Here is a 24,764-nt window from a genome sequence, read left to right as displayed (position 1 = left end):
GGGGTGGCCTCTTTTGTATTCTAGGGGGTTCATCCTGTTCTCTTTCCTCGGGTCTTAGATGTTTCTTTCACTCAGCCACCTGCCTAGTTCGATCTTGCCTTGCTCTGGCATCAGAAGCACAATTCTGGCATTACTCAGCAGTCAGCTGATAGGCATTTTGAAGTTAGTTCACTTCCTTGACCATGCCACTGCTGGACTTGGCAGGTCTGTGTCTATGCTGGTGCAGTTCTGAGGCAGAGGGCCAGCCAGAGGGACTCATGGAAACCTTGTGAAAAGCAACTCTGTGTGTGTGAGTGTGTGTGTGTGTGTATGTGTATGTATAGAGTGGGGAGAGCCAGCTGTGATGCTTCACATGCAGAGGCAAGCATTTGTGATTCCCTGGAGAACAATAACCTGGACAATCAGAGGCGGAAACCATGTGGTCATGAAGTAACTATGAGAAGCAGCACTCATTATTCCAGAAATGCTTCCAGTAAACGTCTTTAGGTGATAAATCAAGGATCCAGCACTGGACAGAAGGATTCCTGATGGAGAGGGTGTGTTGTTTTTTCTTCACATGCATCTCAAATGTAACCCTTAGAAGGGACTTTGGACATTGCCACTGACTTGGTGGGAGTGGAACTGTGGACTAATAGAGGAAGAAAGAGTGGCCTTGAGGACAAATATTGATCCTGGAAATTATGCAGGGGGTTCCAGTCCAGGAAGAATGAACCCCTGAACCCTCCCCTGTAGGAGGAGAAATGTGCATGCAGCTGACAGATTGCCTCGCCTGTAAAATAGGCATAGAAATATCACCAGACACAACGTGGGTAGTGAGGATGACTAGAGAACACAGGTAAGGTACCTAGCCTAGGACTCGGCACACAGCACGGGCTGGTGGCAAACAGTGGTTTCTTTCCCTTTCCTTGCTTGGCAGTGGGGACCTTGTTTAGTCACTTGTCCTTTATTGTCTCTAGCACAGCTTTGTCAAAGTCAAGGTTAGGGTGATGGTTAAGGTTGGAATAAGAGCTAGTAGAACAGTAGTAATAGTAATAAGATCAGTATCGCCTAGCAGGCTTGTAATAAATACTGAATGAATGAATATATATGCCTAATAGTGTGATAAAGTCTTGGCCTCTTTTTCCAAGTAGAAAAATATTTCTTTATTATAGAAAATAAATGCAGAAAATAGAAAGAATTTTAAAAAACCACTTGTAACTCTAACCTCTAGAAATAGGAATAATTAATGTATTGACATTTTTCCTTCCTATATTTTTCCTTTGGAGATTTTTAAAAGCAGAATTGAATCATATTGGTTATTTGATTTTGCTTCTTATTTTATTCCACTTAATATTATACCCTAAGAATATTTTCATAACATTAAAAACTTTTTATGCATAATAGTATATCTTGGGATACACCGTATTCTAATTAACCCTATCATTAGACATCTAAGTCATTTCCAAAACTTCAGTGCTGTAAATAACTCTCAGTAAACTTCTTTGTTTGTGAACCTTTGTCTACACTTTAAATGGTTTCTTTGGGATAGATTTGTGGCAATCATGGATTTTTTTAAGGCTAGTGATACACATTGCCACATTTCTTTCCAAATTTCCCAATTTATACTTCCAGTATGTCTTGCCATAGAGTTCCAAGTCTTTATATTTCTCCAAATTTAAGTTTATATGCTCCTTACTGCCCAGAGCCTACTGTGCAAAGATTGTCATTACCATCATCAAGAACCCTAATTTAGGGCTTCCCTGGTGGCGCAGTGGTTGAGAGTCCACCTGCCGATGCCGGGGACACGGGTTCGTGCCCCGGTCTGGGAGGATCCCACATGCCACGGAGCGGCTGGGCCTGTGAGCCATGGCTGCTGAGCCTGCGCGTCTGGAGCCTGTGCTCCGCAACAGGAGAGGCCACAACAGTGAGAGGCCCGCGTACCACACACACAAAAAAAAGAACCCTAATTTAGGGCTTCCCTGGTGGCGCAGTGGTTGAGAGTCCGCCTGCCGATGCAGGGGACACGGGTTCGTGCCTCGGTCCGGGAAGATCCCACATGCCACGGAGTGGCTGGGCCCGTGAGCCATGGCCGCTGAGCCTGCGCGTCCGGAGCCTGTGCTCCGCAACGGGAGAGGCCACAACAGTGAGAGGCCCGCGTACCGCAAAAAAAAAAAAAAAAAAAAAAAGAACCCTAATTTAGGGCCATATGTTATGCGCCTAAACCTGGCCCTGGATTTGAAAGAGTAGAGGAATTGGCCACAGGGCCTGCCCTTTGGGGTCTTCCAGGGTAGGATTCCTTTCACTTGCCTAAACTAATAGGGATGTTAAAGGGGACCCTACATGAAAGTTCAGATCTGATAAGAAATCTATAAAGACTTAATTGTTTTTTGCCCTTGGTGGATCTTTAGTTTTGCTTCTGGGTGTATTTCAGCTCCTTGGCTGGTTGTGTAATTAGTTCCTGGCTTGGCACAAAGTAGTTGTTAATCTCCTCTGCTCTTATCTGAACTGAGGTCCTTATCTGCCTTCCACTGAGAAAGTTGGGTCTCCTTGGAGTTTGTCTCTGGGCAGCAATGTTGGACGAGCCTCTAAAGCTTAGGTGGGGTCATTTACTTTCTTGTTTAGGCTTCTGGAGTCTATGGCTCACCAACAACAGGCTGATTAGGAAGCTGATGTTTCTGGTTCCACTTAGATTAGGTAAACTTCAGCATTGCTGGTGATGTAAGTCCCAGTATATTCAGGTCTTTCAGGAATTCTTGCTGGAGAATCAGGATGATTTAAATTTAGTTCAGATTCATTTGGCTGGAATATTGGAAATGAGGGAGCTCCCTGAATATGGATACTGGAGAGACAGCCTGGCACTGGGGAAGAGGATGTGTTTTTCACTTGGTGGGTTCCAGATTTGGGGTTGTTTCTCCCTCCCCCATTAGGTAATTATTTTCAGCATGTTTTGTATTTCTCTTCACCTGTCATTGGTTAGGTTCTATCATGTGCCCCTCACTGGTGTTTGGGGTTGTATATGTTTTTCGGCATATATTGGACGCTGACACTTCATGTTATGATACTTCAGTTTTGTTGAGACTGCCTTTATCACGTACGTATACTTCTGGCAATTTAGGTACGCTGCCACCAAGTGGTGGAGTACATTAGCTCAGCTGCCTGGAAGATACAGATGGGTTTTGTCAGAGGCTCCAAATGGTAATATTCTGCTCTCTCCTCACTAGACCTTAGATTTTCTAGGCTTTACTTTTCAAATTTTTATTGAAACATTTAAACTTAAGTAACCACTAAGTGACAATTATTTTTCCTCAACTACAAAATGGGTTTAATATAATCTTTCCTAGACAACTGTAGTAAATATTAAATAACGTTTAATACTTGAGTATGTAATAATTGTCTCACCGAGGAGAAGTATTCCTGTTTCTAAATTGAGCAAGTGTGACAGCCAGTCCTGTTTCTTCCGGAACCCAGACAGGAGCACTTGGTCAGAGCCACCGTGACTCAGCTAGGACAAATGTTTTTCTGAGTCATTTACTGACATCATCCAAGTATGCATCCTGATGGTCCTACTCCCTCTTTCCCTTTCTCTCAGAGCCTCCCTCCTCTCCCCCCGCCCCCTGCCTCATTCTAGGTCAAGCAAGGACCAGCCTTGGTTTTGAGAACTATTCAAAAACCCTAAAACCAATACATTTTTCTCTCTCTTGTCTCAGAATGTTCCGTGCAGTCCTGAGCTGGAATTTCATCTGTTTCCATTGCTAGCAATTTGTGTGCCAGGTTTTGTGCAGAAACTCCTCTTGGCCTGGTACCCGAGGCAAGGTCTGAATCTCGTGCTGTGACACTCTCCACCCTGATTCCCTGTCCCGGAAGAGACTGTCCTCTCATTTCCAGACTGGAGGCTATTTTCCTTTGCAGGAAACGCAGTCTTCAGAACTTATTTGCTGAAGAGAAATTCCCTGTTTGGGACCCGGAGGAAGGCAAGAACCACTCCTCCCCCTGACCTAGCCCAGACCGGGATGGAGTGCTCCGTTAGGGAGCCTGCAAATCGGTCCAGACTTAATTCTGTGCATAGATGGGACAATTGTTTAGTTCTTACATACACATCAACTTAGAGATAATGGTCAAATAATCCTCTGGTTTTGTCAGGCTGAACTTGCAGACTAGTGAGGGGTCCCAGTTCTTGCCCTTGGGAAAGCTTGCAGTCTAGTGGAGGTTCTAGGACCCACTGGAGAAAACGAACTAAACATTTTCCAGGCATTTGTTCAATAAGCATAGCAGTTCAGTGGATGTCATCAGAGATAGTTTATTGGATGTATAATCTGAACTGAATTTTAAAAGAAGTAAATGGATTAGAATCCTGGAGCTTGAGGCAGGAAGGGATTGTAGAGGTCAGCCAGGCCAACCCCTTCACTTTAAAAGGGTGGAATGCTGTCCAGAGAGTGTGTTGAGATGCCCAGGGCCACCCAGCTGGCCAGTGCTGTTGCTGGGGCCGGTTGCTGTAACCCCACTCTTCCCCCTAACATGGACAGGACCCGTGGGCCAGCAGGTGGTCCCCAGAACAGCATGCAGTGGGGTCAGGACCTCCCTGGGGTCTTACATGGAGGAATTGTCCACTCACCCACAAGCTCTCAGGGCCTCTGAGCTAGCTGTGGCTGTGGGCAAAGGCCCGTTGGAGCCCTTCATGTTTAGTTTAAATTCCAAACATGTCCCCCTCCCTTAGGTTTCTCCGTTGGCTCTCCTCGACCTCCCTTGCTGCTCTCAGGTTTGCGTCCGTGCCTGAGCCTTCACAGGGTTTTCCACCATGGAAATCACAGGGACCCTCACTGGTGTCAGAAGGCAGGAAGGCTGGCTCCTGGGTGAGATCTCCTGCTCTGTGCGAAGCGGAGCTCCTGTGTTGGCAACGCCCAGCGGGCCTGGCCCCGAGGGTGCCTGTGAGGGCAGCTGGCGGTGTCTGCGTTGGTGGTTTATTAGGGCATGTGTCTGTGTGTGCAGGCAAATAGCAGCGGGCTCGCAAGAACGTGACTGTTACTTAGGAGGGAGGAGGAGGAGAGATGGTGTGCGCAGGCAGTTTTGACCAAAGATTGTTTCCTGGAGGAAGTGTGCGGTTTATTAATGAGGATTCCACCTGCCCTGCTAGGAAACCAGAGCCCAGCTGGAGAAGGGGGAATCCCCGTGAGAGGGTGAGGAGAGGTGGGGATGCAGCGAGAGGAGGAGAAGGAGTGGCGATGGCAACAGGGATTGCAGCGAGCAAGGTGTCCCTGGCACACGGCACACTGCAACAGCCTCTCCTGGGTCAGCTCTCTTCTCTCTTCTCTGTCTCCCGGCCTTGGAAAAGCTCCCTGTGTTCTATAGCTGGGGTAACTGAGACACTGTGGTTAGACAGGTTACAGTCTTTGGAATGTGGATTCAATCTTTGGTCTACTACTCACAGATGTATGAGCAGTGATTATAATGACATTTTTTTACAGTTAAAAAGATGACTGGGGGCTCCCCTGGCGGCGCAGAGGTTGAGAGTCCGCCTGCCGATGCAGGGGACACGGGTTTGTGCCCCGGCCCGGGAGGATCCCACGTGCCGTGGAGCAGCTGGGCCCGTTGAGCCATGGCTGCTGAGCCTGCGCGTCTGGAGCCTGTGCTCCGCAACGGGAGAGGCCACAACAGTGAGAGGCCCGCGTACCGCAAAAAAGAAAAAAAAAAAAGATGACTGGTCTTTCCCCTGGCCTGAGTATGGGAAAGAAGGGGCAGATGGTGAAGGCCAGAGGAGCATGGCCCTGGGGCTGGTCTGGGGAGGGCAGGGGGAAGGCTGTGTGGAGAGGTTGTGGGTTTTGGTTTCTGTTCTTTCTTTCCCTCGTGCTTTGGTTTCCATTTCATTTCTGTTTCATGTTCTGAATGCCCTAGAAGGAAGGGACAGACAGCTCTGTGAAGGAGGGTGGGAAATAGGACAGGAGGCTGAGGTTGGGAACGGATATGTCAGTTTCCATCCCAGCCACCCGCCCTCTCTGGCCAGCCAACCCCAGACTTCTAGGAGCAATGGTTCTGGGCCTTTTCCCGAGTTTCCAAGCTCCTTTTCTCCTAGCTGAGAGTAGCTCCTTGCCAAGTGCCGTGCCCAAGGACAGTCTGGCTTAGAAAGCAGGTCTCTTCCTTAGGTGAACGGGAGTTGTATTTCAGAATCTGTGAGACTGTAAGATGATAACCTGGTGGATTAACACACGCCAGGGTTTATATGCAGCCGACCAGGCTGGCCCTGATGGGAACCTTCCTTTGGAAGGCTGCATCCTTTTACCTTGGTGCTGCATCAGCCGGCCCATTTCTGGAACTCTCTTTGGGAGCTCCCTTCAGGCTGTGGCATGCTCCTTTGACTATCTGCAGGATGGCAAATCTTTGTTCCTTCAGAGCTTTTTTGGTTCTTGATTTTTAGGAAGTGTTTTGTTTAAAGATGGCATTGAGCACAAGTCAGTATTGGGTGCAGAAGTCCTGCTGTGTTTTTTAGGCCACGGACCTTTCGCTTTACGGCCACACTTGGGATTCAGGAATAATCTTGGGGCCTGAGTCTTTACCACACTCTGTCCGGTGATACAAAAGAGAATCAGCCACATCCTTGCCCCTGGCACAATTGCAATCAGAGTTTTTTAATTTGTCTGTTTAAACAGCTTCATTTGGGTGGAATTAGGCAGCAGACTTTAAAGCGGTGGGAAATGTAAACCTTCCTAACTTGGACTCCATTGTGCGGTCTCCCTGGCATGCTGACTGGGCAAGAGTTGGGTTTGCTTCTGGTAAAGTCGAGGGTGGGGAACAGGCAAGGGGGAGATCCTAGACCTGGAAATGGGCAAGGAAATCTCCAGGGCCTTTCCTGTACCGGCACCTAACCGTGGCTGCACTTGCCCATCACCAGGGAAATTTTTTTTTGCGGTTCGTGGGCCTCTCACTGTTGTGCCCCCCCGCCCCCCCGCTGCGGAGCACAGGCTCCGGACGCGCAGGCTCAGCGGCCATGGCCCACGGGCCCAGCCGCTCCGCGGCATGTGGGATCCTCCCAGACCGGGGCATGAACCCGTGTCCCCTGCATCGGCAGCCAGACAGACTCCCAACCACTGCGCCACCAGGGAAGCCCACCAGGGAAATTTTAAACAATGCTGGGTCCGAACCCCAGGCCAATTAGTCAGAGTCTCCCCACTTTACAGAGAAAGGATTGAGGCTTCAATCTAGGATAAAGGATCAACTTTGACCTTTGCCCCCCAGCCCCGGTATCACAGGTCAGAGGTACAGAGGCAAAAGATGTGTTGTTAAATGAGTAGAAAAGACACACATTGTTTGGAATAATCATGACCTGGAAAAGTAGACAGAGGGTGTCTTCCAGTAAAACAAAACAAAACAAAAAAACAAGAAACGAAACATACAAAAGCCTCTGGATGGAATAACATGGGTCCTGAAGAGGCTTTGATGGTAGCTGAATGGCCTCATGACCGAAAGCCAGCTGATGGTGGACAGTCATGTGTGAGCCTGCCAAGAGGTACAGGACAGGCATGGGAGCCCTCCCACCCCTCTGAACTCCCCGCTTCTCCGTTCCGCATCCAGCCAAACAGGAGCCTCCACGTTGTGCAGGATGAGTTTGAGGACTGTCTGCGTGACTGAACTCTCACTCACTCACCACACAACATTCCCTCGAGTGGCTCATTTCTCTGTAAGGCACTGCCTCCTCCAGCTTGTTTTTACTGCTTCTGATTATACCAGTAGAAAGCTTAAAGCAGGTGCTAATGTGTCTTAACACTTTACCTCCTGCTGATTTCTGGGTGTTTAAGAAAGTGGGTGTGGTACAGTTTTGGGCAATCAGCAGAGAGCTGCTAAGATGCAGACTAGAGAATGGACTTGAGCACACAGGGAGGGGGAAGGGTAAGCTGGGACGCAGTAAGAGAGTGGCATGGACATATATACACTACCAAATGTAAAATAGCTAGCTAGTGGGAAGCAGCCGCATGGCACAGGGAGATCAGCTCGGTGCTCTGTGACCACCTAGAGGGGTGTGATAGGGAGGGTGGCAGGGAGGGAGACGCAAGAGGGAAGAGATATGGGTATATATGTATATGTATAACTGATTCACTTTGTTATAAATCAGAAACTAACACACCATTGTAAAGCAATTATACTCCAATAAAGATGTTAAAAAAAAAAGAATAGCACGAAGGAGCAGAAAACACATTGACACAGAACTGTGTGATGGACAAAGTATCGAAAGAAAATCTGGACCCTACAGCCATGGACTCTCCATGGCCTGAGAGTGGCATGAGAACTTGGGCACAAATGGGTCAGGGCATCGTTTTCTCCTCAGAACTCCAAGGATATTTTTTGTTCCTCAAATTCTGAATGGAGAATTCAGCTCCTAAAATGTTTTAAAGGAGGGCTTCCCTGGTGACGCAGTGGTTGAGAGTCCGCCTGCCGATGCAGGGGACATGGGTTCGTGCCCCAGTCCGGGAGGATCCCACGTGCCGCAGAGCGGCTGGGCCCGTGAGCCATGGCCGCTGAGCCTGCGCATCCAGAGCCTGTGCTCCGCAACAGGAGAGGCCACAACAGTGAGAGGCCCGCATACCGCAAAAAAAAAAAAAAATGTTTTCAGGGAGACATGGGTACAGCGCAGTTCTAGGGAAAGTGCGAAGTGGGCGACTTCTTGGGGCTACTCTTCCTTCTGCCGTTTTCTGGTTTCTGTTTGCTTGTGGTAAACTGTCCGCACACCCTGGTAAGACTTCTTCATCATCCCTCCAGGTCATCCTGCATTGCTGGGCCTCTTTGCTCCCGGGGGGCCAGAGCTGTGTGTGGCGGGGCCCTGCTGCACGAGGGCAGCAGGAAGTCCTCCATCTGTCTTGTCCTTGCTGTCCCTCGCTCACTCCTCAGCGACTAGTCCAGCCCTCTACCCCAGTGTTCAGTTTGTCTCCTTCCCTGGACTACTTAGTGAATAGGTCTGATTTGAAAGCTGCTTCTGCTCCATCACTGCCCAAGTGCTGGGCTTCCCGGGCCCCCAACACTAGGATTCTGACACCCTGTACCCCGCAACTAGTACCAACTGAGCAGCCCCCAGCAGCACACACTAAGCAGAAACCCTTGTTGCCCCCTCTCCTAGTCTGCCGGCGTGGTGCTCATTGTCAGTCGCTGCTCCCCCACCTGCCACCAGGATGGATCGATGTTACATTTATTTCAGCAGCTGTTTCAAGTGAGAATCTGCCAGATATTCATAGGTATGGGGTAAATCTCAGATGGCATCACAGGATTTGGGGTAAATGGGGTCAGGCCATCTCTGTGCTGCTGGAGTGAACAGGATGTTCCTCATTCCTGGGGAAGGAGCTTTAGCACTCAAAACAGTATACCCTGAGCCTCCAAACCAGATTATTTGATGTCTCAGTTCCAAAGTTCTTGTGGCTTAATAGAAGACCTGAAATGGGCAGATTGACAACTGGATGTCTGACACAAATGGCCAAAACATCCACCCAACTGTGTGACTCTGAGGAAATTCCTTCCTCTGGAATTTGCTGCCCTCAGCTCTGAAATGAAGGGTTAGCAGGAGTAAGCTTTAACGTTTCTTCAGGCTCAAGCTTTCCGTTTCTCTCTGAGGCAAGGTAGCATGACAGATACTGGAATCAGACTAGATTCAAATATGATTTTACCTTTTTCTTGTGACTTTAGCAAGTTATTCAGCTGCTCTTGGCCTCAGTTTCCTTAACTGTAGGGTGGGATAATAAGAGCAGCTACTTGTGAGTTTCATGTGAGGAATAAATAAGATAATGCATATAAAACGCTTAGCAGGGCTTCCCTGGTGGCTCAGTGGTTGAGAGTCCGCCTGCCAATGCAGGGGACACGGGTTCGTGCCCCGGTCCGGGAAGATCCCACGTGCCGCAGAGCGGCTGGGCCCGTGAGCCATGGCCGCTGAGCCTGCACGTCCGGAGCCTGTGCTCCGCAACGGGAGAGGCCACAACAGTGAGAGGCCCCTGTACCGCAAAACAAACAAACAAACAAAAAACACGCTTAGCAGGCATAGATTCTTGTGTGCTCAATAAGATTAGCTTTATCATTAATATATGTTTATGTCCAATTTTAACTTAAAAAAATGGCCACTCCAAGTTTGGCTCTCATTTTATATTTCTCTCCAGCTTAAGGTTTTGAGGTCCTCAAGATATAGAGCCAGGTCTGGCTGCTGGTCTCCTGCTCACTTATGACTTCACCACGCCACTTCCGTACCGTAATGGAGAATCAGCCCCCATACAGGCTCTTTTCCACCTTAAGACCTTTGCATAGGCTGTTCCCTCTGCCTGCGTTATTCATTCTACAGCGTTCCCTTAACTAGGTGCTTCTCATAGTTTTGGTCTTTGTTTATATGTCATCTCCTCATAGTGGCCTGACCACCTGATAAGTTGTTAAGACTTATCACAATTTGTATTTATTCTTTTTATCTAGCTAATGTCTTGTGTCCATCTCTCCCACTCTAGTGCCTAGCACTGGGCCAGCCACAAAGTAAGTGCTCAATAAATATTTGTTAGATGAATAAATTAATGCATAATATAGTTATAGGACACCATATTATTTATGTCATATTATTATATGATACCATATTATTTATGAAGCCCCTTCATAACTAGGCTCTCATCATGAAGGCATATAAATCTCTGTAAGGGATACAGAAATTGATCAGCCAGAGCCTGGCTGTAGTTACCCCATACATGACAGCTGCCATGCAGAGTAAGCACAAGGTTATGGCAGTGCATGGGAAGAGCCCTTATCCCAGTGAGGATGGAGTGGGATGGGGCAGGGGTCTATCAGTGAGAGACTCCTTGGAGGAAGAGGCATGTGAGTTGAGCTTTGGGATAGAAGTTGCCTAGGCAAAGGTGGGGTTGAGGTGGGCAAGCCCACAGGCATAGAGGGATGAGAGGCTATAACACAACATCAGGACTAATAACGATGTTAATAGAGGTGTGGATAATATGCTGTTTGTTTTGGCAAGGGGAAGATCAGGGAAGACCCCAGGGAGAAGGTGGCATTTGAACCTGACCCCTTAGCCAGATGATAATGGGAAGTATCCAGTGTGGTTCACTGATGTGGCCTGGATGGAATCCAGAGAGATGATCTGAGCTTCACTGAGCCAGGAACCTGGGGAGGAGCTGAGGGAGCAGGGAAGTGGTACTTGGGTCCCTGAGGCCAGACCTGTAACCCAGGCTGAAGCCCTGGCCTGGGGTTGTCACCAACAGGTAATCTGCCCTGCTGTCCAGGTCCCAGAGCAACCTTTAGCTCGAGACACTGGTACCTTAATCCCTGCTCCATGAGCTAAGGCCATTGAGTCTTCTAATGTGTGAAACAGGACTGGGAAGTAACAGCGGCTAAGACAGAGGAGGCAGATCCACAGGCCAGCAGGCAGACAGGTCATGTGAGTGTGTGAATGAAGGCACTGAACGCTTCCCCCAAAGGCACTTGAAAGTGTTATAAATCACAGTAACAACTGTATCTAATAAAACTACTTTGGGGGACTGGGTTTAATGATGGGCTGCTAAATTGTGATCTCTGCTAGCATGGGCGGGGGGGCCTCTAAGAGTGCAGAGGGTCAGGGATGACATGCCTATTCATTGGTTCCTCATTGTCCATCATGGAGGCCCTCCAGACCTGGGACCATCCTCAGAGAGTTCTCAGCCCAGTGGGTCAGGAGATGACTCTGGGGCATCAGATGTGGGCAGGACCCACAGGGACCCAGAGAGGCACCCAGAACTTGCCCAGAAGTTTAAATGAGGCTGCCAGGTCAGGTGTATGATAAGAAGTAGAGAGGGAAGCTCGGGAAGGCAGATCTCCAGCGGGCATCTGGTTGAGCATAGACAGCTACGTTGGGGAGGGCAGCCACCACCGAGGCCCTTCAGGGAAAGTCTCTCTAGGCTCACAGAGGAGGAGCTCGGTCTTTGCAAAAAGAGCCAGAGAAATGCACTGCAAGGCCAGAACTCCCACAAGCCTGGGCTTGCAGTAAATGACTCCCTTCAAGAGAGCATGAGGCTATGGAGAGAGAAACCCACTCATATTTTTGACAGACTTCTGTATAGCAAAGCTGTTGGCCCACCTTGCAAGCATTGTTCTGACTGCACAGTTGTGTGCTACCTCCTGTTTATTAATGCTGGTCCTCATCTGATGTAGACAAAGTGTGTAGCATTAAACTCTCACAAACCACACCTATGAGAGTCTAGGTGTTGTCCTTGGATCACCTAGGGAGACTCCTGGGCCTCATCCTAGACAGATTTTCATCAGAATATCTGAAAGGGGTTGCTGAAATCATCATTTTAAACAAGGGTCCTAGGTGATGATGAAGTCAGTAAAGTTTGAGAAGCATCGGCATGAAGTGGCACAAATGCTGTTTTGAGGTAGCACGGGCTTGCTGAGTGAAAACAGCCCCAGTGACGTAATGAACAAAAGAGTAAATGGTATAGAACTGAGTACAAGAACTATCTGGTCAATCATCCAGTCACTCAGTATACATTATGTCCTGGGCTCGAGAGCCCCTGAGAGTCCATGAAGCAGCTCACAGGTGGAAGGGACCGTAATTTATCACAAAGGGTGAGAAGCTGGCCAAGGGAGCCCAGGTCTCAAGCCCCAGTCGGGAAGCTAGTGGGGCAGGGGGAATGGTGCAGTGGCTGCCTCTCTCTAAATCAGGGGACATGGGAGATGGAGAGGGTCGCTCACCCTCCTTTCCCCTCCTTACGTGGATTCGAAGGCCTGCTGCTCCAATCCTCACCTTTCCGTGCTCCCATCCTCACCATACACAATGTAAATTCTGCCCCTGAAAATTTAATTTGGGCTAAGAAATATCACTGAAAAGGTCAATAACCCAAAGGGAAAAGGAAGGCTGCCTGTTAGTTATGTTCCAGTGTAAATTGGTTTGCTGCAACTGCTCCCCATGTGAGCACACTGAGTGAGAGGAAGGGAGGTCTGGGGGCATGGAGACTTGGGGAAGAGGGGGGCTGGGGAGCCTCTGTGGGGCTGGGGGCAGCCAAAGAGCAGGGTGTGGACCCTGGTGGTTTCTGGAGTCAGGGATACAGGGCCAGGGGAGGGTGTGCGCCAAATGCCACCTCTGATGATCTTGACACTTCCTCCCATCATCTCAGAGACCAACCAGGAAGACTGCTTCCCTGTTCCACCCATTTCCTGCCCCAGCACCCACTGACACTGCCCTAACCAACCGGACCAAGGCCTCTTAGCTGCTAAGCGCAATAGTTCTCATCTCAGCTAATGACCTACCTCTCTGCATCATTTGATGCTGTAGTTCCTCCTTGAAATCCTCTCCTCCCTGATTTCTTTTCCACTCCTCTCCCGGTTTTATCTAACTTCTCTGCATTTGTTCCTCGGGCTGATCTCCTTTCTTCTCCCATCTCTTAAAATTGATATGCCCATCAGTTCTATTCTGGACTCAGAAGAAGATTCTTTTCATCTTACTTGTCTTCACTGGGTGATCTCACCCACTTCTGTGCCTATCTACTGCCACAGTTCATGGATTTATTCATTCAGCAAGTGTTATTGAACACCTACTATGTGTCAGGCACAGTATGACTCCCAAGTCAAAATTTACAACCCAGATTCCTCTTTTAATCTCCAGACTATATTTCAAATTGCCTTCAGAATTTCATATATGTATGAAATTTATGTATGTATGACTGTGGCTGTGTTTCTTGAGACAGGGATTCAGGTACAGATGATTTATTAAGGGCATGATCTTTAGGAAAGACTCGTAAGGGAGTTAGAGGATCAGAGTAGGAAGGGGCAGGACTGAGCAAGGATGTGGTCTCAGGTGAAGTCTAGCTGGAGACTGACTGGGGGAGTAAGAAGGCTCTGGAGCATAAGTCACACTTCAGAGTTACCCCGCCTTGAGGGAAAGACACTCCTGTATAAGAGAAGCATTGGCCCCCCCTGGGGTGGGGGTATAACTGCCTAGGCATCTTTTGGAAAAGTGCACCCATCGGCCAAAGGTAAGTCTCCTGACATGGTCTCAGGCATAAACTGATTGCTGCAACACTTATGGAGCTGGGGGCTGGGCACAGTGGTCAATAAAGTGGCCCTTGGGGGGACACCAACTATGTCCCCTCCAGCAGCTAAGACTCACATAGTACAGAACCGTGCCCAGCACCATTGTAAGTGCTTTATGTGTATTAACAAACTTAACCTCTAAAGTAACCCTGTAATGTAGTTACTATTATTCACGTTTTACAGCACAGAGGTTAAAAGTAACTTGCCTAAGGTTTCTTGATAGGTAAATGATGGAGCTGGGATTCAGACCGAGGAGGGTTGGCTCTAGATTCCATACCCTTAACTACCACTCCTCCTTCCTCAGTGTATTGAGTCTTAGCCGGGCCCAGGCACTGTGGGCACTGGATAGTGAAATCAGTACAAACAGCCCTGCCCTCAATGAGGTTACTTTCCTGTGAGGGAAAATGGACAATAAATGAATAAGTAAAATACATGACCCCAATGGTACTAAGTGCTAAGGAGACCAATAAATCAGGGAAGGGAGGTAGGGAGTGCTAGGTGACGGCTGCAGCTATAAATCGGGTGGCCCAAGGAAGACTTCACTTAAGAGGCATTTTAGTCCAAAGGAGGAGGTTTCTCTGCTTCTGTTCTCCCGCTCAGGCTGCTTGACCCTGGTTTACTCTCCCTCTGCACAGCTGCAGGGTAATCTTCCCAAATCACCTGCTCATGTTCCATCCCTGAATGACACCCTTCAGTGGTTCCTGATTGCCCTTAGGATAAATGCGCCGCTTCTGCCATGGTACAAGAAGCGTCCTGACTTGAGGCCTGCTTCCACTCCTGCCTCTTCTCTGGAAGCCCTGCTTCTACCGTTGCAATGCCCGGGCAGGGCAGGAGTACAAATGGAAACCCACATACCCTATGTCTAAATATTGAAAATTAATACAGCAAGCTAACGAACTGTTAGATAAAATGTGTTCTCCCCTACCACCTTGACAAACATATCTTCACAGCGACCTAGGAGGCCAGCTTCAGATTCAGGTTTGTTGGACTCCTGAGTTCCATGCTAGAACTCGGCAGTACAGGGAGCTCTGCCTTCAGCTCGTGCTCTGCCCGCCTTCTCACAGCCCAGCTGTCTCCCACTGCGGGGGTCCTCATGCATGCACGTGGACACCCGGCTCGCACATACATGTTTTAGCCACATCCTTACAAACAGCAGCTCTTTGCCGCCCCTCAGGCCGAGGTGCTCATACTGGTGGTGTTCCTTACCCTTGAGGAATTGGACTTGGGAGAGAGGCACACATGGGCCAAGGACGTAGGTAAAGACCTTTGAGCTGGGAATTTTAGGGTTTCAGGTACAAGGAACTTGGTCTCGAAAAGGATGGGGGCAGCATGGTCTCTTTCTGTCAAGTGTCCTCGTTCCCTGGGGGGAGGGTGTGCAAGAGGAGGGTCGGAGCCCAGAGTAGGGCTCTCTGAAGCATTCAGACAGCAGTTCCTCATCACTTTCTGCCTCTCGCCCCTGTGCCTAAACCAAAGTGAATTACTTGAACTTTCTGAATATGCCATGCTCTTTTGCTTTTATGATTTTGTGATTGTGCAGACTGCAGAGTGGAGGTCATCCACTTGGATTCTTTGCCCTAATTTCCCCCATCTCCTATGAGCTCCCTAATCTCGTCCCCTTATCATGACCCTTCACCCCACACCCAGTCACAAAAACACCACACGTGGTGGCAACATGGTGGGTCACATTATACAGTGACCTGAGCTTGGGCTTTTGGAGTCAGTGGTCCTGGTTTTGACTCTGTGCTAGGTACTTACCAGTCATGTGACCTTAGGCAAATTCTGTGCCTCAGTGTCATCATCTCTCACATGGCGATAACCATGCCAAGTTTATCCATCATGAGGATAAAATGAAATAACGTATGTCAAGTGCCCAACCACCATCCCTGGCACAATAAGTATGTGATAAAAAGTTCTTTTCCCTGGGCTTCCCTGGTGGCACAGTGGTTGAGAGTCCGCCTGCTGATGCAGGGGACACGGGTTCGTGCCCCAGTCCGGGAGGATACCACATGCCGCGGAGCGGCTGGGCCCGTGAGCCATGGCCGCTGAGCCTGTGCGTCTGGAGCCTGTGCTCCGCAACAGGAGAGGCCACAACAGTGAGAGGCTCTCATACTGCAAAAAAAAAAAAAAGTTCTTTTCCTTCCTCCAGCTATGTTCTTTGTTTCAAACCAAACACAGAAAGCACCTTGGTAGATTAGCTGTTTTCACAGAAAGATGCCAATTAGGTAGGTAATCTCTCAGCATTCAGCCCCTGGGCCTCTTTCCCCATCTCCTGAGCTAGTGAGAACTTCCTAGAGAGTATTTAGTACCTTATTTCTCTTTTAGTTGTCAGAATTCATTCGTTAATAGAGTGTAAGCTATTCCTGATGACCACATTTAGATACTGGGATAGTCAAGCTCCAGCTCTTGGTAGCAACAGTGACTCTTTGTTGTTAGGGACAGGGTTTCGTCATGTCAGCACAATTATGGTAACAGCGATGGAGCCTGAGGAGCAGGTAAGCAAGGAAGTCGGTCATGTCTAAGGGAAGGGAAGACCCACAGTTACCATGCAGTGCCTGGCATAAGTGCGTGTGCAACAAATGTGAGTCAGGCTAAATGAAACTAAGCTCAGTGAGAAAAGCCATTAAACTGCCATAGAAAAAGAGATAAAAGAAATGGTCAGGTAAGTCACAGAAGAAATTCTTATAGGCCAATAAGCTATAGCCAGTAATCAAAGAAATGCAAATTTAAATGTAATGCCATATTTTTCTTGGAAAACTGGCAAAAATTTAAAAAATTCAGTGACCAGTGCTGATGAGGATACAGTAAAGGGGCAGTGGGGGGTACTCTCAGCATTGCTGGTAGATATATAAGCTGATGTGCCCTGTAAAGCAATAATGAGGATGATTTAAAAAGCTGTGGTGTAGGTATTGGATGGACTATGTGTCATTAAATGTAACTGTTTCAAAGAAATGTTAGACAGAAAAATTCTGTGTTACAATGAAAGGTAGAACACTATATGGTATACAAATGACATGTACAAAAAAGACTGGAAGGAAATAGGCCTGAGGATTATAAATCCCCACCATTAGTATCTCTTTTTTTTTTTTTTTTTTTTTGCGGTACACGGGCCTCTGACTGCTGTGGCCTCTCCCCTTGCGGAGCACAGGCTCCGGACGCGCAGGCTCAGCAGCCATGGCTCACGGGCCCAGCCGCTCTGCGGCATGTGGAATCCTCCCGGACTGGGGCACGAACCTGTGTCCCCTGCATCGGCAGGCGGACTCTCAACCACTGCGCCACCAGGGAAGCCCCATTAGTATCTCTTATACAGATTTTTGAATATTCTAACTTTTCTATAATTACTGGGTATTTTCTCATAATGGGAAAGAAATTCTGTAATTTAAGAAAAAGGCACATCGCTTTCAGACAATAAGGTGGAGAGAATTATTTATGGAAGACTCTGGCCACTTACTGACTCAATAAGTGTCAGAGAAGGAGAAGAGATAACACCTTTCCTTTGGGATATAGGATTTGTGGAGAAACAAAAGGCTCAGCTTTCCCCCTTGCTGAGTCTAATCCTTTGTGTCAACAAGAAGAAATGAAAAGAGTGTCTCTCCTCACCTGGGGAGTTTCCTGTGTTACTGGGAGGCCCAATAAGCTGCCTTATGCTTGAGACACTCACACAATCACAGGAGCTGTGGTGTCTTCAAAAGTCTGTGACATTTTCATCACTGGCTGAGATTTGAGAATGAAGCCTGAAACAGGGTTTTGTTTCCTTTTGTAGCCTAAATCCTCCCACTGTGGCCTTACCTCCAGTACCTGTAAGCCATTGGTAGGTGGTGGTGCACGACTATGGGGCATGCAACATGCACAGGGCTTTAAGCTAGTACAGTCTGGGTAATAGGAAATTAAGCCAAACAACCTAAGGAAATGCTACACCAGTATTTATATGAACATGTGAATTAACCAAAGTCTATTTTGAGTTAGAAAATAAATACACAGGTTAAATAAATGAAGGATAGAAGGAAGGCCCTCTAACTACCAAAACATAGACTTTCTTCCAAATTGAGGTGTTATAACTGTTTTGATCTTTGTTGTGTTTTTTTTTCCTTTCAATTCTTAGGACTTATAAAGTCCAAGTGTTTAAATAAACTTTGCTACTTAATACGTTCTGTGGCAACATCTTTTTTTTTTTTTTTTTTTTCTTTTTGCGGTACGCGGGCCTCTCACTGTTGCGGCCTCTCCCGTTGCGGAGCACAGGCTCCGGACGCGCAGGCCCAGAGGCCATGGCTCACGGGCCCAGCCGCTCCGCGGCATATGGGATCCTCCCAGACCGGGGCACGAACCCGTATCCCCTGCATCGGCAGGCGGACTCTCAACCACTGCGCCACCAGGGAGGCCCTGTGGCAACATCTTGATTCACTTTAGCCCGATTAGTTTCTGGTTTTCAAGTTGATCACTGTCAGTTCATCTGGCCTCGATTTCAAGAGTAGTTTCCCCTGTGTCTTAACTTCCTGAAATGTACCTTTTCATACCCTGACTCTTATAATGGAAGTACATGAGACAACGGGACCACATCTACTGTTCTAATCAGTCCCACCCTTGGCCATCTGAGAGTAATCAGCATGGCTCGGCAACCTGAGTTTTTCGAAGTGGACATACAATTTGAACTACAGTAATACATCTTAAATACAATGATGTGATCAATACCTTGTGTACCATCCCTAATCAATTGGTAGAATTGGCCTAGACCCCTTTATTGAAGAAGATTCTTTGGTCCAGGTTGTGTTCAGTGGTAAAGCATAGCAGTGGCTGCCATTGATGTGGGCCCGGGGAAGGACAGCATTCATGCCAAGGACTTTCCATCGCAGATCTAAGGGCAGCAGCATCCCTGACTCTAGAGAGCTTGTATTCAAATGGAGAAAATATGATTCAACCCAGGAGCAAGAGAGAGAGACAAGAATGAAAAGAAAATCAAACATAATAGTGAATACCGAAACTGTAAACGTCCCAACAAGTGCATTTGACTACAGGGAAAGGTGAGTTACTTGCTAAGTGCTGGGAGAAGGCAGATGCCCTTGGTCAGATGGGGTTAATCTCGAAAGGTTTTCTGAGGCAGTACATTTTGAGTTGGATTGCAAGGCAGCCAGGAGACCTGGCGTGAAGTTGGAAGGTTGGTCCAGATAAAGAGGAATGCAGGTTTCCAGATGCTTTTTGACTGTGTACTCCAAAGTCTCAGCGGCCCAGAGTGACCGTGATTGACCTCTGACCTCCCCCACAGTGAGGACGTGTGCAAACGTGGCTTCACCGTCATCATCGACATGCGGGGCTCCAAGTGGGACCTCATCAAGCCCCTCCTCAAGACGCTGCAGGAAGCCTTTCCAGCCGAGATCCATGTGGCCCTCATCATCAAACCCGACAACTTCTGGCAGAAACAGAAGACCAACTTTGGCAGCTCCAAATTCATCTTCGAGGTGAGGCCGACCTCTCTCTTAGCTCCCGTTTTCCTTCCCCTTCTGCTACCCACCCATTTCTCACCTGCACTTCTCCACCTTCCTACCGTCCCCAACATGTCAGGGGCTGGTAATTCAGGATTCCTTGGTCACTGTGGCCTTGCCAGTGAGAGTCTCAGAAGGAATAAGAGGCTCATGCGAGTGTCCCAAGGGCACAGAGTCATTAGGCAGTCCTGTTACTACTGGTGAGTATAAATCAGAGCAGTTGTTTCTGGGGGGCAGCTTTGTAATTTGGGTCAAATGCCTTAAAAAGAGTTTATATCCAGTGATCTCTCAATTCTCCTTCTAGGAAAATATTTTTAATACAAAAATTAAAACAGAAAGGTGAAGAACTAATGATAACTATAAACAAAGAATGTCTATAAGGATATTCATCACAGTGTTTTTTGCAATAATATACACATATGTATACACAAATATTTATATATATGCATATGTATACATGCACATATGTATAGTTCATATCCTAAATATCCATTAATTTTGGCAACATTAATACACAAATACTATGAAGCCATTAAAAATCATATTTAGAACAAGTGTCATTGAAAAATGCACATGATATATTGTTTTTAAAAAGACAAGTTATAGGGCTTCCCTGGTGGCGCAGTGATTAAGAATCCACCTGCCAATGCAGGGGACACGGGTTCGAGCCTGGTCTGGGAAGATCCCACATGCCACGGAGCAGCTAAGCCCGTGCGCCACAAATACTGAACCCACGTGCCACAACTACTGAAGCCCACGCGCCTAGAGCCCGTGCTCCACAGCAAGAGAAGCCACTGCAGTGAGAAGGCCGCACACCTCAACGAAGAGCAGCCCCCACTCGCCGCAACTAGAGAAAGCCCAAGCGCAGCAACGAAGACCCAATGCAGCCAAAAATAAATTTAAAAAATAAATAAAATTTTTTTTAATTTAGGAAAGAAAAAGACTTTATAAAGCAGTATGGGCAATATAATCTGAAATTGGTTTTTAAGAGTGTAGTAGATCTAGAGGAAGGCTGAGAGATACATGAAAATGGTTAACAGTGCTTTATTTGAGGTGGCTGGATTATGTTTTTCTACTTTCTTTTGACAATTTTGTATTACTTTTATACTCAGAGAAAACATGTTTTTTAACTAGATTTTTCTAGAGGCCATATGTGTCCCCTGAGAATTTTTAATGACAACACATTAAATCAATGATTTAGGAACCTTTGTTCCAGCCAGATCCGAGCTGTTCTCCTTTCTCAGAACTCTGGCCCCCATCTGCAAGAGGACGAACCCTGAGTATGTGTGTGTTGGAAAGGCAGACCTGCTCTTAATCTAACAGCAACTTCTCATTCCAGACGTTTGTCCCCAGGGGCCGGGAGCGCCTTTGTGTGGGGTGGTGGCCCCAACAGGTTGTGATTTGAGCACAGCAACCTGACCACCTGAGAGGCAGTTCTCTGTGTAAATAACATGAGAAATTTGACTTGGTCTAAGAACAGTTAACTCTCATGCTCCCCCAGAACCCTTCCCAATGCTAGGAGTCCTGTAGGGAAATAAATGCTTTGTGTAGTTTTGGTTTGTTTATACAGAAGCGGTGACAACAGGCCTATAAATTTATTAGCTGAAGCGACTGGAAACAATCTTTCCAAGTCTTGAAACCTTTGCTTCAGCCTAGCTGCCCAGCATTTCCCATCTCCCTGCACCTCCTTCACCCCAAATTGAGCACGCTTGTCTTTGCCTCCTAAACAAGAAGAGCAGGAGACAGAGGTGGGGGCTTCCAACTCGGAAGAATATTTATGACGTAGTGTTTTATAAAGAGCAGATGCAGTACTTAGTGCAGACCGAGATGGTAGGTGCTACAGAGATGAGAGTCCAGGCTTGTTCAATGGCAGATACTTAATGAATAATTAGTGAATAATCACGGGAGACTTCCTGTAAGTGGTAAACTTTGAGCCAAATTCAAAGGGGAAAAGGCTCTAACACAGGGCTTTTCAGGGTTTAATGCACAGATTCTCCTGGGGATCTTGTTAAATGCAGATCCTGACTCAGAAGGTCTAGGTGGGGCCTGAGATCCTGCATTTCTAACAAGCTCCCAGGTGGTGCCAATGTTGCTGGTTTGAGGGCTGCATTTTGAGTTGCAGGGATCTAGATCAGCAGAGGCTTGTGTCACTGGTTGCACATTAGGAGCTTTTAAAATTACCCATGCCCAAGCTCCAGTCCAGGCTAAGTAAATCAGAGTTTCTGGGGGTGGGGCTTGAGCATCAGTGTTTTTTTAAACTCCCCAAGGGCATCTGATGAGTTTGAGAACCCCTGTTTCAGACACAGGCAGCTCCTTCCTGTGCCTTTGGAAGGAGATAGAAGGAAAAGGGAGACGAGGAGGCGATGCTCAGAGAGCAGCAAGACAGAGGGAGACGAACTGCTTGTAAGGGTTCCAGTAAGGATGCAGCCTTCGGATCATCCTGATGAGCACTCACAGGGACTGAGCACGTGCTCCATGCTGGTGCCCTCGGTGCTTTACACACCGTCAGGTTTAATTCCAGCACAGCCCTAGGAGAAAAGCATTATCTCCATTATACAGAGGACGAAACAACGGCTCTGCGAACTTGGCTTGCCCAGTTCACGCAATTAGTAAGTGTAGGGTTGGACCCAGAATCCAGAGATTTCTCTAGTAGCCTCTCCTTCTCCAGGAGAGAGAATCAAGGAATCCTGTAGGAAAGAAACAATCTTTCTTGGTACGTCGGGGTGGTTGCTGTGCCGTCATTTGCTGCTCTGTGTCCTGGAGACAAACATTCTCCGCTCTGCTCTCCAAGAGTCTGTGGGGCTCAGGGAAAGCCGAGGGCCCAGGCTCCCTGTCCCCCGAGCCCTGTTTGTTCACTGCATCAGAGGAGGGCATCTGCTTGTGGGAAGAGGCAGGAAGATCGCCTCTGAGACCCTTGCAGCCCAAGACTGACCCACACTGCTTAATCCAACCATGAGGATATCCTAGGTTTTAAAGCTATTGAGAACTAGACCCCCTAAAATTAGATTCAGTCTGTTCTTCCAGCTTCTGATTCTAGCATCCTGAGCCGTGTTGTGGCAGACTTGGGGATGGGAAGGAGGAAGATGAGGGCAGTAGGAACATAAAGGCAGTCTTCCCTTCAATGGCAAATGGTGAGCAGGCGGAGAGGCTCTTTGAACCAGTAAGCCGGTCTTTTGAAACTGCTGATCTTAGCTGACCAGGGGGCTACCTGCTCTCCCATTTGCCCTTTCTCAGGCAAGCTGTGGTCATTATTATATGGACTTAGCTTGGCCTTTCCCCTTGACTTTCTCTCTTCTGCCTATGGCTGCCCTGGGGTCTTCCCCTGACTTGCCCCAGCATCACTGAGTCTCCCTCTCTGTGTCTGCCCATCCCAGACGAGCATGGTGTCCGTGGAGGGCCTCACGAAGCTGGTGGACCCCTCCCAGCTGACAGAGGAGTTTGACGGCTCCCTGGACTATAACCACGAGGAGTGGATCGAGCTGCGGCTCTCCCTGGAGGAGTTCTTCAACAGTGCCGTGCATCTGCTCTCACGCCTCGAGGACCTGCAGGAGATGCTAGCCCGCAAGGAGTTCCCCGTGGACGTGGAGGGCTCACGGCGGCTCATCGACGAGCACACACAGCTCAAGAAGAAGGTGCTCAAGGCCCCTGTGGAGGAGCTGGACCGGGAGGGGCAGCGGCTGCTTCAGTGCATCCGCTGCAGCGACGGCTTCTCAGGGCGCAACTGCATCCCGGGCAGCGCCGACTTCCAGAGCCTGGTGCCCAAGATCACCAGCCTCCTGGACAAGCTGCACTCCACCCGGCAGCACCTGCACCAGATGTGGCACGTGCGCAAGCTCAAACTGGACCAGTGCTTCCAGCTGCGGCTCTTCGAGCAGGATGCTGAAAAGGTAGGAGGGCGCCAGCCAAACCTGAGCAGGGCAGGGGTGGGGGGCATACATAGCTTTCTAGGGAGAATGGCGGAGACTGCTAGTCCAGCATTTTAAAGCTCCTCTCGTGGAGTGTATATTAAGTGCCAGGTATTGTTCTGTGCATCTTGTGTAAATTAACTTATTTTAATCTGTCAAGTGTCCTATGAAGTAGGTGTATTATCATCATCCCATTTTACAGATGAAGAAACTGAGAGGCTAAATAACTTGGCCAAACGAGGAGGTGCAGCATGGCTGCAGAGTCCACGCTTTTGCACTATTGGACGCTGCCCCTCTCAGGGCGTGCCGTGCGTAGTTCAAGCCGGCTGAGCAACAGGAGTAACAATGCTGTTAGCAGCCACAACAACGTGACTTAGCGGTTATTTCCCTGCAGTGTATTTGACTATTGACAAAGCACTTTCGCATACAGAGTCTCATTTAGTCTACGCAGCCCTTTGGTCCTTTGAGGTGGCTGGTGGTGGGTGTTATTTGATCTCAGGACCACAATGACAGACTTGACACAGGAATCCAGCTGTCTTCCGTTTGAAGTCCAGGGCTCTCTTCCTGCCATACCACTTCTTTCTGGAGGTTTTCCCTCAGCTGCACACTTTGTCAAGCAAGATATTTTCCCAGCAGTGAATTTTCGAAGCTTTCCCCTTATCAGGGAGATATGAGAAAGTGAAAAAGGAAAATACCATACAGTGCCTCTTTGCTGAGAATGCAAAAGTATCTTCTCTAGATGCTCTCCAAGCTAAAGAAGAGAGTTTACTGTTACATGCACTTTAAGAAGAGTGAAAGGGGCTCTCCTACCAGTTTTCTGAGAATAACACATTTAAATGCACAATACCACTTGTAGGAATACCATGACTCTCAGTAACCTGTGAGTTTTACAGACAGCGTCTGATATAATGGTTTTGTGTCTTTTAAGAGCCCATATTGAAAATGTCTCTAGGTAGTTTAAGTGACAAAATCGGGATATAAAATGATATAATTATGATCCCAGTTTATGTAAGTGTGCTAACATAAGTATAGCTGGAAGAAAATTCACCACAACATTAATAGTTTTGATTTCTAGGGACAAGGCTTATGCTTGATTTTAATCTCTCTGTATACATTTTCTGTGCTTTCCAATCTTTTATCATTTATAATCACATGAAAATCAATAGGTATAATTTTAAAAGAGTGCATGGCCCCTTTTTACAACAGAACTTTTGAACATCATTTAAGCCAGAGTTTGGAAGAGACATGCATGTAAAGGAGTTTTTGCACAACTTTAGGAGTTGCAAGGTTTCCTCTGGCCTTCCTGAGGGCTCTTTGCCCAGTGGCCAGGCAGCCTGGGTCTGACCCTGGCCTGGCCTGGATTTGGGGTTGTGGGCACTTGGAC

At 47.9% G+C, this 24,764-nt stretch overlaps 1 protein-coding gene across 5 annotated transcripts in view; it reads left to right on the top strand.

The window, feature by feature from the left end:
* The window catches only part of LOC308618179 (kalirin), a 467,155-nt gene that overhangs the window by 204,386 nt on the left and 238,005 nt on the right, over positions 1 to 24,764 (top strand). For all 5 annotated transcript variants that reach the window (XM_081235674.1, XM_081235672.1, XM_081235671.1 and 2 more), the window contains exons 4-5: positions 19,259 to 19,451; positions 22,850 to 23,362. In XM_081235674.1, the coding sequence (XP_081091800.1) occupies positions 19,259 to 19,451; positions 22,850 to 23,362 (706 nt within the window). The remainder of the gene's footprint in view (positions 1 to 19,258; positions 19,452 to 22,849; positions 23,363 to 24,764) is intronic.

Source organism: Mesoplodon bidens, assembly GCF_964165515.1.
Source record: "Mesoplodon bidens genome assembly, chromosome: 5".
Lineage (NCBI taxonomy): Eukaryota > Metazoa > Chordata > Mammalia > Artiodactyla > Ziphiidae > Mesoplodon > Mesoplodon bidens.
The sequence above is the reverse complement of the archived record's forward strand: the minus strand, read 5'-3'. Positions and strand labels throughout refer to the sequence as shown.